Genomic DNA, 17,009 nt, shown 5'->3' on the forward strand with positions numbered 1-17,009 from the left:
AATGGCAGTTTATAGTCTTCACGAAACAGACCCAAGCTGAAGGCAACTCATTTGCGTGATCCGACGCACAGCGTTGCAGAGACTTAATTACGTTTTTAACCACAGGAGCGTCCGGCAGCCCTTGGTAGTGAGCACTATGTGCGTCGCTTCTATCCAGCTGCGATCACCTTTCCGTGCATGCATAATTTCTGCTACTGGCCTGGTAAATTTCGACGCCCCGTACCATCAGTCGTATCTTTCAGGAGTGACTACAACTACCGCCACCAGACGGTGTCGAACAGTTGTTTAGAAAAAAGTATTGTGTCACTTCCACAATTTTATCTGGCGGCACGCGCATTTAGAACAAGTCCTACGGGAAATCCTGAAAAGTCAGTTGTGATACTGTTTGACAACAGCATTAGTGTGTCTGAACTGGAGTCGGATACAGAACAAAAATATTTTGGAATAACAATTTGTAGATATATTAAGTGGAACGCAGATATAGACTCAGTTGTAGGTAAAGAAAATGTGTTGAATATTACAGAGGAGAGAATTGGAGATGACGGAGTTGAATATGAAGAGGCGAGACTAGGAGATGACGAAGTGGGAGAGAAGGGAGAGACGACAAAGCTGGATATGACAGAGGAGAGAGAGACGACAAAGTTGGATGTGACAGAGGAGAGAGTTGATAACATTGGATATGAAAGAAGAGAGACTCGGAGATGACGAAGTTGGTTATAATAAAGGAGAGAGTTGGAATGACGGTAATGACTAGGTAGCTGTCGATAAGATTGATTGGTGAGAGTTGTGTGATGTTACAGCCCTTACAAGTGTTGACTGAAGCCCGTGGGGCGTCCTCACCTGCCGGACGCCGTCTCGGACGAACTCGACGCCGTAGGCGGCGGCGGTGTGGGGGTGGACGAGCAGCCGCGTGGCGTGCGCCCGGAGGGCCACGTGCAGGTTGCGGCGCAGCCGCACGGGCCGCAGGAAGGCCTTGGCCGTGGAGCAGCGCGAGCCGCGCCGGATGGTGCCCTGCGCGACCATGAAGCCCGTCTGGCGCTCGCCGTTGCAGTCGCGGTGCTCGTAGCCCAGCTGCTGGCCCGCCTGCACGAACGCCAGCGCCAGCGGCGTGTGCCACGGCGACTCCTGCGAGTGCGTGAGACACGTCTCCCATCACTGAAGCCCCGCACCTCGCAAGGGCGCCTGCTGCTCACGACTTTGGGCTCAGGTTCTCGAGAAAAACCGTCAAGGGACTTATGCGTATAACACTGTACAGGGTGTTACAAAACGGTCCGGCCAAACTTTCAGGAAAAATTCCTCACACACAAAGAGAGAAAATATGTTACGCGGACATGTGTCCGGAAACGCTTACTTTCCATGTTAGAGCTCATTTTATTACTTCTCTTCAAGTCACATTAATCATGGAATGGAAACACACAGCAACAGAACGTACCAGCGTGACTTCAAACACTTTGTTACAGGAAATGTTCAAAATGTCCCCCGTTAGCGAGGATACATGCATCCACCCTCCGTCGCATGGAATCCCTGATGCGCTGATGCAGCCCTGGAGAATGGCGTATTGTATCACATCCGACCACAATACGAGCACGAAGAGTCTCTACATTTGGTACCGGGGTTGCGTAGACAAGAGCTTTCAAATGCCCCCATAAATGAATGTCAAGAGGGTTGAAGTCAGGAGAGCGTGGAGGCCATGGAATTGGTCCGCCTCTACCAATCCGTCGGTCACCGAATCCGTTGTTGAGAAGCGTACGAACACTTCGACTGAAATGTGCAGGAGCTCCATCGTGCATGAACCACATGTTGTGTCGTACTTGTAAAGGCACATGCTCTAGCAGCACAGGTAGAGTATACCGTATGGTGATAACGTGCTCCATTGAGCGTAGGTGGACGAAACTAAAATGAGCTCTAACATGGAAACTAAGCGTTTCCGGACACATGTCCACATAACATCTTTTCTTTATTTGTGTGTGAGGAATGTTTCCTGAAAGTTTGGCAGTACCTTTTTGTAGCACCCTGTATATCACGTTTTGTTTTCTTATACAAGAATAGTGTAAAATTTTTGAATTCGCCTGAAGATGATGACCCGACAAACCTAGATTATTTACCAATGAAATTCACCGAGAAAGCTTGCATTCCCGTACAAATATAAGCTGTTGAACAACTCCTGGTTTCTGAGCTATTTCAGGTAATGTGGAGGTTTAATTGAGACAGAATATACTGAATTTGATATCATTTTATTCTCAAAAGTGTGTAAACTGAAGAAATGAAACGGTACAGAAAGGCGTGATGGGGTAGAGAGGGGGAACGGGGGAGAATATTTATGCCATCGAGTTAACAACGAAATATTCATTAGATATGATATTTGTAAAACATATGAGTAGTTCAGCGTAGCCAGGCTTTCAGTTTAAGATAAGAGAGATCTTTGTGGCCAAAAACGCTTTCAGATACTTAAAAGCGTCGTAGCTGCACCATCCGAAGCTAACACTCGCTTGGGCACGTTTAGTACCTTTGCAGTAGCGTTCTGAATGGGAACAGGTGTACTGACTATGGAGAGTTGAGGGGATAAAAAAGCAGTTATTTGTAAATACGTCCAGGGTTTCAGAGGACAGCTGACTGTAAACTAAAAGTCATACACAAAGTACTCTTACGCCTGTGGACATAGCATCTTTCAAAGTTTTTTGGCTCACATTACAGGTGCTCTCTGTGGGCACCGTTTGTAACGGGACAAACGTCGGTACATGCGTGCAGTTCATTGAAGCCGCAGACACGAACAAACCGGAAGAGCCATCTTTGGAAATCTGTTCATTGTGTTACGTATTTGCAGGCGCAAACTAATTCCATGCGACAATACGGAGTGGATGGGTTGTTTACTTGCTCTGACGTGCCTGCCCGCTAGTGCTGCTACGCGATGGTGCGTACTACGAATCTAAATATGGAGAGACGATCCGTCCAAAACGTGACTGGTTTCAGTATGTCATGCAGTTTTCTCCTACTAATGGTAGCACCTGCCACCGTTGGGCAGTGGCGGCCTCCAGACTTGCCTTACCTGCACGGTGAGCAGGCCGCCAGTGGCGTGGTAGCGCGAGTTGCGCGCCAGGTAGGGGTTGCGCTGGTCCTCCGACTTCCGGAAGTAGGGCAGCACGTGGCGGTAGCCCCAGCCCGGGTTGCCCAGCGCCTCCCACGTGTCGTAGTCGAGGCGGTTGCCGCGCGCGTAGATCATGTAGTTGAGCACGCTGGAGCCGCCCAGAACCTGCAGCGGGAAAGACCGCGGGCCGCCGCGTTAGCGTAGTGTGGCAGCGGTACGTCTCGTCACGACACACGCAGACCTCAGGGAGGTGTTTAGCGGCGCACGCGGAGGGTCGTCCTTCTGGGACGGGGGACAAGGTTGTTCATTTTTGTTTCTTCATAGAAGGTGGACTTGCTGGATAATTAAAGGTTTAAGCTAGACAAGAGTTAGGAATGGACAACTGCGTCGAAGCAACCTAAGACCTGAAGACCGAAGAGTTAGTTACTTATTTCGCAGATCATTTGAACGAAGCTTTCGTCCAAATTGTATGGAAAGAGTCAGTTTATATAGGATATGTATACTGATATGTTTTACATTAATGAACACACTTTTTTTTTAATCCTACTCATGCAACTACACTTAAAAACAAGTTTTTTACATGCTGCCCGTTTTTAATACAAATTCTTCCATGTAGTAGAAAGAGTTGTCCAGCAGAAGTTGGATTTAAAATTTGCTTTGCCACCTGTCAGGTTACTGGACAAATTATATATTGTTGCTGCATTTTCAACTCTTTTTCTGAACTTCTGGCAGCTTTGATAATGCTTAATAAAGGTAATTTTCTCTGTAATTTTGTAGGTATGGAGCTCACTGTTCTTCTAAAATTGTGATGGATTACCTATGACGATTTTAAAAGGTTAATATATGTATTATGGCGGCGCAGTTAAATAGCCTGGCTCCTCGAAGAGTTACCTACATCACGACCGTGGATCAACATTACAAATTATTCTCACTGCTTGAAAAGCCCAGTAATACAGTTAGTCCAGTTCAAGTTTTCATCAGTATGTACATCAGAAATTTAGATCATTCTGCGCTGTTCGCTGACTCTTGCTCAAGTGCTACATCAGTTGTTGGTATGAGTCAGTTTGTTGTATGGAAACAAATATAATGTGTTTTTCAAAGTTTAGGCAATTTATTTTCAGATAATCTCTCTATAATTCTTTGTAAAACATCATTTGCAATCGCTTCTGTTGCTTTCTTTCTAATCGGATTTGTTATGATACTTGTATCGTCTGCAGAGTAACAATTCTGCTTGTTGAATGTTAAATGGAAGGTCATTCACATATATAAGGAATAGGAGTGAACCCAAAATAGAACCCTTTGGGGCACCGTTTGTGGTTCCTCCCCAGTCGCTAAAATTTTCTGCACTCCAACATTGTTTGAATTATTCAGCACAACTTTCTGCATTATGTTCGTTAAGTATTGTTAAAACCACCTGTGTGTAAAGCCATGAATTCCATAAAACTCGAGTTCTTATTGTAGGGTAACACGATCAATACAGTCAAACGCGTTTGAATGATCACAAAAAATACTACCTGTCGATATTTTGTTATTTAGGATTTATAATATTTGATGAGTGAACGTATAAAGCACTCTCAGTCGACCAAACCTCTCATAATGCAGGCTGTGATGTGCTAAGTAAACTGTTATTTTAAATGGTGAGTTCATTACCTTTTCCAATATTTTGGAAAAAGATGTCAGTAAGGACATTTTTGTGAAGATGAAAGAACGGTAGAAGTTGGATTTAATCTGTGAGGTAGCATGGAGGCGGGCTTATATCTGCCTTTCATCAGAACTCCTGTGGAGAGGTTAATTTTAAAGAACATTGCAGTGTTTTCGTACACTGTGCGGTGGTATGAGGCGTCAGCACTAGGGACATAAAATTGTGTTGTAGTGTTGTTCTTGCGTGTGCATATTCCGTAACCTGCAGATACCAGTGGACTCAGATCTGCTTTGTACTGCTCAAACACCATTGGTCCCCACCTATACATTCACCTCGCCCCCTGTCGTACAACAAATGCATCCAGCGGTCTGCCTGTGCAGCATTGTCAGCAAGAACTAATACAGACAGAACTGTCATTCATTGGCGTCAGTTCTTACAGAACTCAGGAATTTGTTAGGTGCGCTAGGCCGCCCGGATCATTTGGGTTCCACGCCGTGTCATCACCGGCTGGTCCTACTAGGGCTCTTGAAATCCCAATTCAGCACGCTTGACCGACGTCCGCCTATTTCGCGTTTTCTTTGTGCATAACCACAGCACTGATATTAAACTTGTTATTAAGCGTGTTTTCCTTTCCGTTGCAACGGCTGTACAATTCTTCGGTGTAAGCCTTTAGTGAGACTGCTGAGCTAGTAGGTATATGGAGGGGCGGTATCGGTGGAAGGGAAGGAACTTGGTAAATGAAAATCTATTAAACTTTTTCGGTTCTCATCAAGGTGTTTGATTTCTATGATTTTTTCATGTGCTATGAAACTGTTATCCCAAAACTTATTTTTTCTTTACTCTGTTCTCGAAGACATTGAAAGGTACCAACTCGGTATTTAAGTGGAGACGATTCGCGATGTATAATTCCCCGTCCAGTGGTAGAATAGGGAGACAATTCGGCAATAGCAGGCTAAAATCAGTGGAGGACTAGGGAATAATAATCCTTGTCATAGATCAAAACTACAGGGGCGGTCTTTATTAAGACATTAACTTCTTGTAATATGGATCCAGAGTGTGTATGAATTGAGTAAAGAAAGAAATTCTTCGATTATGGGTGTAGAAATTTTTGTTCCGAGTTACACTACTGTCAGGCATCTATAAACATATATTAATAGTGTCAGAAACATATAGCGTTGAGGCGACAGTAGAGTGAACAGAAGAGTTGGGAAGCCTTAACATTCACATACGATTACTCGACGCCGTGTCACGACACAGATACAAGTTGTAAGTAACGGTGCTCTTGACGGCTGTGTCCAGCTTTGTAGCCTCTTAACAAATTATGGGTATATAAGTTATCTGCAATGCCAAGGATTCAAAGCGCGTGTCAGCTCGAAAGTTGTCTTCGCAGGGAGAATAGCTGCAATGGGGGCACGAGCTGTGATCAGTAACGGAAGTAACAATTCCAAAACTGAACTACTCACGTGCAGGTTGAATTGCGGCTGTACAAAATAAAACGAAGTGGAAAGATAACAATGAGGAACCTGTGTGAGCAAATCATGCAGCTAAATGACAGTAAATGAGGGAAGTAAGTTGCTTAATGAAACACTAGTACATAAACTAGGGTTATACCATTAGGCAGCCTAGTAGGATATATACAGAATGTGTTTATTACAGTACTGAATAATGAAAAAATTAAACAATCAAGATACTTCAAAGTAGTGGAGTAATGAAAAGTCCTAAAACTTTGTTGGAAAGGTAATAAGATACGAAATAACGGATGAAATTGTGCTGACAAAGAGGGGAGGGAATTAGATCAAGTTATTTTTAAAATGCCCATTTATTAATTTAGTCCAAGATTTTCTGTGTGACTGTGCCGGCTGGCTTACTCTGTTACTGAGCAAAGGAATACTGAGAGGCAGAGGTCAATCAGAGTTGCTTCTTACTGCAACGTATCCTAAAAGGACTGCTGAATTCTGCAGCTTTGGAAACAAGACTCCATATGAAGATTTCATAAATCTGACACATGTAGAGCTGTGCTCTACCGAAACTACGGCTCGGTATTTTCGCACACTACACAAACGACGTTGTAAGTAGTAGGATTACCCGTAGTATTGGTAGAAAGGAAACATAAATGGATGTGTGAAGATGGGGCCGGGCCGCACGACTTCTCTCTCTCTCTCTCTCTCTCTCTCTCTCTCTCTCTCTCTCTCTCTCTCTCCTTCCCCCTCTACCCACTTCCCTCTCTCGCTCTTTCTTTTACGTAATTAGAACCGCACATCGTTCAGCGTTAGTCGATTGCGCATTTTATTTCCTTACGAAACGCAAAGATGCAAATTGCATTTTGTAAGTAATAATAGACTACGTAGCTTCTGTGCTTTTTTGTGATCAAAGCAATTACTTTTGATGCAAGTACAGTTTAGAGGCACAAACACACAAAAAAGTCTATATAATTATTGTTATTCTGCACTCAGTACAACGTTCTTCGTCGTGATCAAAGGCACGCGTTTCCTTCTATTATTGGTAAGTGCGAAAGTTGTTTAGCAATAACAGACTAATGATTCATATATGCTGGACGAAGTACAGAAGCGATGTTTGATATGTTTTTGTTTTGCTTTTTGTCTTTATTTGAGCAAATTGTGTTTTTACTACGACGTTCCTCTGTTTCGTGGTACAAATCAACACTTTTCGAGTAATCTTTAATTTTAAGTATCAGACCAGAGGATAACTATGTAGAACAAAAATATTCCATAAGTTACGCGGCCCTGTATACATCCTCCATCAGTTTGTAGACTGTGCACCGCTTCCGGTTTCTAGGGGAATCTAGTAAGACACTGATCGCATACACAAACAGTGCGATCGGAACTGGGTAACGCCCGATAGATACGCAACACACTTAACCTAGAGGTAACTCGGTTACGATCGTAACTGACCAAAGCTGCCAGGAAAACTAACGTAGTCTAGGCTTGCTTACGACAGTCTACGGCAGCCTTCGGTAGTTTTACAACTCTAGATACATGCAAGAGTTCACGGTACAATTCTTAGCTGTTGTTACGTGCGGCAAGCCTTCAGTGTGTGAAGTGTCAGGGAATTTGGTGAGCCTACGAGTACGGGTGTGGGTGGGAGGTGTCCGGTGCTGTGCACAGTGCGGTGTTTACCTTGCCGCGCGGCCAGTTGCAGCGGCCGCCGCGCATGCCCAGACAGGCGGTCCCCGAGGGCTCCGTCTTGTACTGCCAGTCGAGGCCGCTGAGCTGCAGGTAGGCCGCCAGCGACGGCACGTCCGAGACCTCGTTCTCGTCGCCTCCAGCCTCCAGCAGCAGCACCGACCACCGCCGCACCTGCAGCACGACACACAACGTGCAGGCGGCAAACTCGCCTTCTCAAAACTTGCTCAAGTTTTGTCACAATTTGACAACTGAAGACACGTATATCGGCCTGTCAAGACTTGAATAGTATTACGCGGAAGTGCGAGGTATTTTTTTTTTTTTCTTCTTCTTCGAGGTCCGATCGGACGCGAAATTAAAACCACAGCGAAAAGCCTGTGAAACTTTGCGCAGATGCAGTGTGCAGTGCTTCTGGTGTGTCGGTCGTCGCGTCACGTCGCACTTTACATTTCTGAGTCCACAGTGAGGACGTACAGTGCCTAGAACGACAGACTCACCCGTCAAGTTTAAAGTACGTGCTGTCATTAGGCTTGTTCTTACTGGGGGTCTCTGCCTGAATTCATGGAGCCCACATAATGCGACTGCCGTGCGTGATAGCAAAGTGTGGCAGTGGCGGAGGAAATTCGAAGGAGGACGTGGAGAAACTCGTATCCGTGACGGAAGTGATGAGAGAAGTGAGTGTCAACTGACGAACTTGTTGGGAGAGTGGAGCAGGCGACTTGAGAAAATCTTGTGTCGGGGGAATTAAGAACAGGCAAAGAGGAATGTTGTAATCAGGCGCTGTCCTTCTTCATGACAGTACTCCACTCCATCCTGAAACTGCAAAATGCAACTCCAATAACAGTTGTTAGAAACAATGTGTTCCACAGATTCAACGTATTATTTAAGCTGCACAAATGGCTGCGAATGGAACATCAGTCGGGTTGGTGCGTAAGTTCTTAGCGTTTTTCACAAAATATACACTTAACATAGACTTTTACTATCAATAATATATTCTCCTGCACTACTTACAACAGTCTGCTAACACTGAGGTAACTTTTCCGTTTCACGACTATAGAAATCACTTCGTTTTCAGGCGAAAGACCTCGTCGAGCCATGTTCCGAGTGCATTTTCATCCGGAAAGGAAGTTCCTTGAATGCTGCTCGATAGAGAGCGGGAACGGTGAAAATCTTAAGAGCGTAAGGGTAGATGAATAAGATGCTTGCGGAATTACTTCGCAACCCCAGACCTGCGTAGTATTTTTCGTCAGTCTAGCACAACGCGCGGAGACGTCCTCCCGATCTAGCATCACTTCGCGGTGTTCCTGGTCGTCGTTCTTGGATTAATTCCGGAAGACGCCTCAGGTGCTGACAGTAAGTGCCAGCAGTGGTGGTCACACCCCGGGGGAGAAATTCGCAGTACATCGCGCACCGTCCCTGTTCCATCAGATACGTAACATTATCGTCTGCGGATGCGCGCAGTTCTTTGTACGGGGCGTCGCTGCTTTGTTTGGGCTTAACCGTTCCTTTCTTTTCCTTACGCTAGTGTAAGGACACCATTTCTCGTCACCAGTAACGATCCAGGACAGCAACGGTCGGTGTTGTTCACAAGCCAACAGATAACGGGCATGCAGAGATGCAGATGTGGCCACACTCTGATTTTGTGGTTTTGGGCTTAGAGCGTGCAGTACGGGAACAACTGATTTTTGAACCTTACACATTGTATGCAAACGTCACACACTGGTGGAATGATAACACTTTACCAAATTTGCCAGTTAGCGAGAACACTAACGTATATCGTTGTGGATTAACGTGTTTAAATTATCGTCATCAAACTCGAAGGTCTTCCTGAACGTGGACAGTCACTAATGTCAAAACGGTCCCCCTTAAAACGAGAAAACCATTTTCAAAATGGTCAAATGTGTGTGAAATCTTATGAGTCTTAACTGCTAAGATCATCAGTCCCTAAGCTTACACACTGCTTAACCTGCATTATGCTCAGGACAAACACAAACAGACACACCCATGCCCGAGGGAGGACTCGAACCTCCGCCGAGACGAGCCGCACAGTCCATGACTGCAGCGCCTCAGACCGCTCGGCTAATCCCGCACGGCAAAACCATTTTCTTCGCGAGCTGCGTCCACTGCCATCATTCCCACAAACGTAGCAAATGTTTCCGGCTGCCTCCGCTGCCGTCACCCGTCTACTGAACTCATACGGAAGAAGATGTCGGAAATGTTCCGATTTCTCTATTTGGCACGCTATTTTCTAGCGTGCACAGCTCCATCTTCAACTCCAAATGACATAATAACAGTATACAAACTCAAATAGCAACAGTGAACTACAAATAAAAAAGGACAATCGATAAATAAACCCAAAGCAATCGGAATAGCAACATGCAAAATAACAACGCTACGAAGTTATGCACCGACCCAGTAAAAATGTGTACATTCTGTACCGCAGTACGGCTCCCACTGTATCAAACGGATATGCCAAACATCTCATGCTGCACTCCACGTAAGAAGGAACAGTTCTGCAGGAAACACAAAGTGAGCAGTGCGTCACGAGTGGCATCGCTGTGAAACCACAAAGTGGAAGAATTTTTTCTGAAAGTAGATGTACTTTGTTGGTTTACGTAGTGAGAAAATAAAAATTCCATCAAAAATTTTATTGCTTGTAAAGAAAAGTTAAAGGTTACTGCCTGAACTATTCCTTCGAAAAGAACAAAGCCGATTTCATTCGCCATCATTGTCCTGTCAGCCCCTCTGCTCCCTACTCCGTCTTTAACGATCTCATCATCGAAGGCATGTTAACTGCTTAGAGAGAGAGAGAGAGAGAGAGAGAGAGAGAGAGAGAGAGAGACAGAGACAGAGACAGATAGGTAGGTAACTAGGGAGGTTTCAAGATGCAGGCAAGCAATAGTTCCATACATGGAAAACGTAATCATTGAGCCATGAACAGAGTTCGTGGTGTACGACATGGCGGCCGGCCTCGAAACGCGCGTTGGCGTGAAGAAGAAAGACGTTGTTGTCAAGCAGGTCACCGAGGCTGTCTGTCGTCTGTGTTCTCTCGTTCTGCATTGTATTACTTTACCCTTAGCTGAACAGCGAATCTGCTTGAGCGTTAATGATGCTTGGTTTGTGGGGCGCTCAACTGCGCTGAAATCAGCGCCTGTACAAAGTCTCAGTTTTTACACAGTCCAGTTTTTTATACGGTCCAAGGGAGGCACTGTCACGATTGATGATGAAATGATGAGGAAACACAAACACCTAGTCCCCGGACAGAGAAAATCCCCAACCCGGTCGGGAATCGAACCCGGGAACCCGATGTGCGGAGACCGCAACGCTAGCCACTAGACGGCGACCCGCGGACTGCTTCAGTGTCACAAACGATTGCCGTTCACTAATAATGTGTATGATCTAAAGAAAGATGTCAAAACCCTCGCACGTCACAAATTCTCATTTGATGCAAAAAATTTTGTGGAAATATATGGCTTAATACGACTACTTTTCAATACAGAGCGGAAGTTAAGTAGAATGGTTTCCGCGATAGTGACGCAATGACAAAATACGGTCGCTAGTACCTGGGAGCGACGCCGATCTAACTCAGGCACGTGTCTTCCACTTGGAACGAGCGAAGCAGAAATTGAATTTCGTTTGGGCTAGCAGGTATGACAAGGATACTTTTTGGATCTCGACTCTGAAGCTGGTGTATAGCACGGGCTGAATATTGTTTACGTGGCTGTATTGGATGCCCATCTGCTTGGAGTGATGAGATCAACCTTAATAGCTCTCAGGTCACCTGGCAGCCCATCTACACACTCATTGAATTACCTCAAGTTCGGAGATCTACACATACGGTGCTCGCCATATTGATTCTTTCCTCTCCTGTATATATTGCAAATATTTGGCAGTGTGATTGAAGAAGGTAACGAACAGACTAAGGTATGCGCACGCATACATCCAAAACAAGTCCCATGCCCATACTAGATAATTACCAATATTTTCACAACAAACGAGAATATTTTAATATTTCGTGCAAAAAGGCATTAATCACAAGCTGCAGATAATTTTGCTAGCTGAAAATTTTAAAGCAAAGACGTAACATTATGATTCACATAAACTGAAAATACAACATTTATTTCTCCCCGTCTTGTCAGCAAATAGCAACCACCAAAATTCAGTTGTCAAAAGGCGTCATTGTAAACCAACTGTTGCCCATGATAAGTGAACACAATTGTCAAATTAGAGTAGCCATTATTTAAATTTTGATAATAACAGTATGCCGAAAACATGCGTGGTTTTTGAGTCGGGAAAAATTGCAGAAAGTACTTAGATACTGATGGAAACAACTACAGAATCCCTGATAAATGACATTTACAAATGTTATTTGTTTAAAAAGAGAGCAGTTACTTTACAACAAAAAAATTTTTGCCATCTCTTTGTGTGTTTGTGCGTGTATATGTAGGTCTGTGTATAAGCGTACTTACTTTGAGGAAAAAAATACTGTTCCGGTAATCCCAGTAACTTTCTTTTTTGGAAAGTGAGGCTGTGGCTATTGTAACAAGTAAAATTAATTACTGTTAATAAAGAAGCTAACGGGAAATAAAGAAATTGAAACAGTGCATATGTTACGATTATCACTCATTTCTAAGGATCTCCTTTTTAACTTTAAGAGACTGCTCTTCCACAAAGATCAAAGACCGTATCAGTGAATCATAGCGGCAATGCACTAGATACTATAGGGCGGATTTTAGATCACCAGAGATAACGTTGAGTGTCGAGAGTGGGTTTGCCCAAAATTTATTTATTGTTCCATCTAGAGCAATAATTTCCAACCTGGGGGTAGTTACCTTTTGAGAGGTAAAGTGAAATTTTCTTAGTGATAAAAAGGATTCGATTGTGTTTCGATCAATAAACTAAATAATTTTTAAAAGGCCATTGCTATTGTCGTTATTTCACAAGATTACAATACTGATTAGAAAAGTTACAAATCATTTAACATTTTTTCAAAAACTTGCATTATCGTGTGGCATATTGTTTTGGAGGTTATAGCTTGTGAGACGAATATAGGTACATCATGTTCCTCACCGACTCCACCGAATACACACATACTAATTGTTTTCGCAATTACGAATAAGGACAACCAACAGCTGTAGAAGGGAATGACGACAGTGAAAATTTGTGGCGGACTGAGACTCGAACCCGGATTTTCCGTTAATCGCGAGCGTTCGCCTTACCGTTCTGCTATCCGTACACGACTCACGGCCGGACCCAAACTTCCACATGTCGTGAACCTCGCGCCTGCGGCCTGTGCTCGTACATCCGTTACGTATGTTCCCGTACAGGTCACACGTTGCCCTTGAAAATCGCTTGCCCGGTATCGGCAGAGAAATACGACTTAGCAGTGCCTGAGTTATTTCAATTACGATGCAAAGGTCCTTTGGACACGCATGTATGAGCGTATTTCATAACGGCTGTAGTAGTTCCTTTGGACACCTACAAAAACTGGATACAATTTATTTTTCGTTATTTTAAAAATAAAAAAGTTCATATTAAATTCTTTTTCACTCTAAAGTTTAATAAGGCACTAATGTTAGTGATTGGGACGATGGGGGTGAGCAGGATTGTGGCGGGAGGGGGGAAGGGGCACAGTAGCTAATTATGCTTACACGTAGTGGTAAAGGTCTCGGAAAGGCTGGAGCCTACAGTCCTGAATATTTGGTCTCAAATAACTTCTGTCTAGTTCAACTTATTTCTAAACTCCACTTACACGAGTAGTCACGAGGGGGCCGGGAAACGAAGACCAACGTGTTTTCGTAACTTCATTAATCTCCGAGATACGGAAAGCAGCTGTGATTTTTAAGAGGAACTGTCGTAATTTTTTGCATCAGAACAGCAGGTCTGTATGAGACATATTCGTTGAGATAACTGTTATGAACGATTGGACGTGAAATTACGCCGTAGAAATACATTGAATATGCAAATTTTGTCCTGTAGTGCAGATTTTCACGGCCAGGATTTAAAGTTTTGGCGACTTCTGTTTTATGCTCATTAGGACGTTGCCCAAGCTATGTTTCACTGGCTAACGTTTCACCTCATAATGCTTGATGAGTTTGTTTGAGTTTGAAAATTAACTGAGTACTTCTTTATACCCCTGCCGATGTCTCCAGGTGATGTGAAGCACTGAAACATACCTTAGACAACATCTTAATGACTATAAAATAGAAATCACCAGAGTCTTTGTCCTGCTGTAGTGGCCAGACGTTTACTGTATTCTCCAACCTACGTCGAGAGTGGCGTAAACATCACTCTTTGCTTGCCTCGGCTGTACTGATTGCCGTGAGAAACGACGTTACATAAAAAATAGAAAAGTTTTTAAAAAACGAAATTGGTACCTGTATATATGCGGCAATGAACTTCGGAAAAAACGTTGTTCTTAGTCGCGATAACACTGCTCGCTATTCGCCTATGTCAAAAAACAGATAACACACATATATAACGAGTCGAATGATAAAATGTAATTTGTATGCTATATTAACACTATTAAAAAGAAGTACATGAACCATGGACCTTGCCGTTGGTGGGGAGGTTTGCGTGCCTCAACGATACAGATAGCCGTTCGGTAGGTGCAACCACAACGGAGGGGTATCTGTTGAGAGGCCAGACAAACGTGTGGTTCCTGAAGAGGGGCAGCAGCCTTTTCAGTAGTTGCAAGGGCAACAGTCTGGATGATTGACTGATCTGGCCTTGTAACACTAACCAAAACGGCCTTGCTGTTTTGGTACTGCGAACGGCTGAAAGCAAGGCGAAACTACAGCCGTCATTTTTCCCGAGGGCATGCAGCTTTACTGTATGGTTAAATGATGATGGCGTCCTCTTGGGTAAAATATTCCGGAGGTCAAATAGGCCCCCATTCAGATCTCCGGGCGGGGACTACTCAGGAGGACGTCGTTATCAGAGAAAGAAAACTGGCGTTCTACGGATCGGAGCGTTGAATGTCAGATCCCTTAATCGGGCAGGTAGGTTAGAAAATTTAAAAAGGGAAATGGATAGGTTAAAGTTAGATATAGGGGGAATTAGTGAAGTTCGGTGGCAGGAGGTTGTTTAACGTCCCGTCGACAACGAGGTCATTAGAGACGGAACGCAAGCTCGGGTTAGAAAAGGATGGGGAAGGAAACCGGCCGTGCCCTTTCAAAGGAATCATCCCGGCATTTGCCTGAAACGATTTAGGGAAATCACGGAAAACCTAAATCAGGTTGGCTGGAGACGAGATTGAAAGTGGCAGGAGGAATAAGACTTTTGGTCAGGTGAATACAGGATTATAAATACAAAATCAAATAGGGGTAATGCAGGAGTGGGTTTCATAATGAATAAAAAAATAGGAGTGCGGGTAAGCTACTACAAACAGTATAGTGAACGTATTATAGTGGCCAAGATAGACACGAAGCCCACGCCTACTACAGTAGTACAAGTTTATATGCCAACTAGCTCTGCAGATGACGAAGAAATTGAAGAAATGTGTGATGAAATAAAAGAATTATTCAGGTAGTGAAGGGAGACGAAAATTTAATAGTCATGGGTGACTGGAATTCGACAGTAGTAAAAGGAAGAGAAGGAAACATAGTAGGTGAATATGGATTGGGGCTAATAAATGAAAGAGGAAGCCGTCTGGTAGAATTTGCACAGAGCATAACTTAATCATAGCTAACACTTGGTTCAAGAATCATAAAAGAAGGTTATATACATGGAAGAATCCTGGAGATACTGGAAGGTATCAGATAGTTTATATAATGGTAAGACAGAGATTTAGGAACCAGGTTTTAAATTGTAAGACATTTCCAGGGGCAGATGTGGGTTCTGACCACAATCTATTGGTTATGAACTGTAGATTAAAACTGAAGAAACTGCAAAAAGGTGGGAATTTAAGGAGATGGAACCTGAATAAACTGACTAAACCAGAGGTTGTACAGAGTTTCAGGGAAAGCATAAGGCAACAATTGACAGGAATGGGGGAAAGAAATACAGTAGAAGACTCTGAGGGATGAAGTAGTGAAGGCAGCAGAGGATCAAGTAGGTAAAAAGAAGAGGGCTAGTAGAAATCCTTGGGTAGCAGAAGAAATATTGAATTTAATTGATGAAAGGAGAAAATATGAAAATGCAGTAAATGAAGCAGGCAAAAAGGAATACAAACGTCTCAAAAATGAGATCGACAGGAAGTGCAAAATGGCTAAGCAGGGATGGCTAGAGGACAAATGTAAGGATGTAGAGGTTATCTCACTAGGGGTAAGATGGATACTGCCTACAGGAAAATTAGAGAGAGCTTTGGAGAAAAGAGAGGTACTTGTATGAATATCAAGAGCTGAGATGGAAACCCAGTTCTAAGCAAAGAGGGGAAAGCAGAAAGGTGGAAGGAGTATATAGAGGGTCTATAAAAGGGCGATGTACTTGAGTACAATATTATGGAAATGGAAGAGGATGTAGATGATGATGAAATGGGAGATACGATACTGCGTGAAGAGTTTGACAGAGCACTGAAAGACCTGAGTCGAAACAAGGCCCCGGGAGTAGACAACAATCCATTAGAACTACTGACGGCCTTGGGAGAGCCAGTCCTGACAAAATTCTACCATCTGGTGAGCAGGATGTACGAGACAGGCGAAATACCCTCAGACTTCAAGAAGAATATAATAATTCCAATCCCAAAGAAAGCAGGTATTGACAGATGTGAAAATTACCGAACTACCAGTTTAATAAGTCACAGCTGCAAAATACTAACTCGAATTATTTACAGACGAATGGAAAAACTGGTAGAAGCCGACCTCGGGGAAGATCAGTTTGGATTCCGTAGAAATGTTGGAACACGTGAGGCAATACTGACCTTACGACTTATCTTAGAAGGAAGATGAAGGAAAGGCAAACCTACGTTTCTAGCATTTGTAGACTTAGAGAAAGCTTTTGACAATGTTAATTGTAATACTCTCTTTCAAATTCTGAAGGTGGCAGGGGTAAAATACAGGGAGCGAAAGGCTGTTTACAATTTGTACAGAAACGAGATGGCAGTTATAAGAGTCGAGGGGCATGAAAGGGAAGCAGCGGTTGGGAAGGAAGTGAGATAGGGTTGTAGCCTCTTCCCGATGTTATTCAAAAATGGCTTCAA

General features: G+C 43.7%; 1 protein-coding gene across 1 annotated transcript in view; it reads right to left on the reverse strand.

Annotated features, from left to right (window-relative positions):
- Positions 1–17,009, reverse strand: part of LOC126418915 (glucose dehydrogenase [FAD, quinone]-like) — a 162,315-nt gene that overhangs the window by 34,344 nt on the left and 110,962 nt on the right. The window contains exons 3-5 of the mRNA XM_050085940.1: positions 7,865–8,044; positions 3,047–3,250; positions 841–1,125 (exon numbers count right to left, since the gene is read on the reverse strand). Of these exons, the coding sequence (XP_049941897.1) occupies positions 841–1,125; positions 3,047–3,250; positions 7,865–8,044 (669 nt within the window). The remainder of the gene's footprint in view (positions 1–840; positions 1,126–3,046; positions 3,251–7,864; positions 8,045–17,009) is intronic.

Source organism: Schistocerca serialis, chromosome 9, assembly GCF_023864345.2.
Source record: "Schistocerca serialis cubense isolate TAMUIC-IGC-003099 chromosome 9, iqSchSeri2.2, whole genome shotgun sequence".
Taxonomy (NCBI): Eukaryota; Metazoa; Arthropoda; class Insecta; order Orthoptera; family Acrididae; genus Schistocerca; species Schistocerca serialis.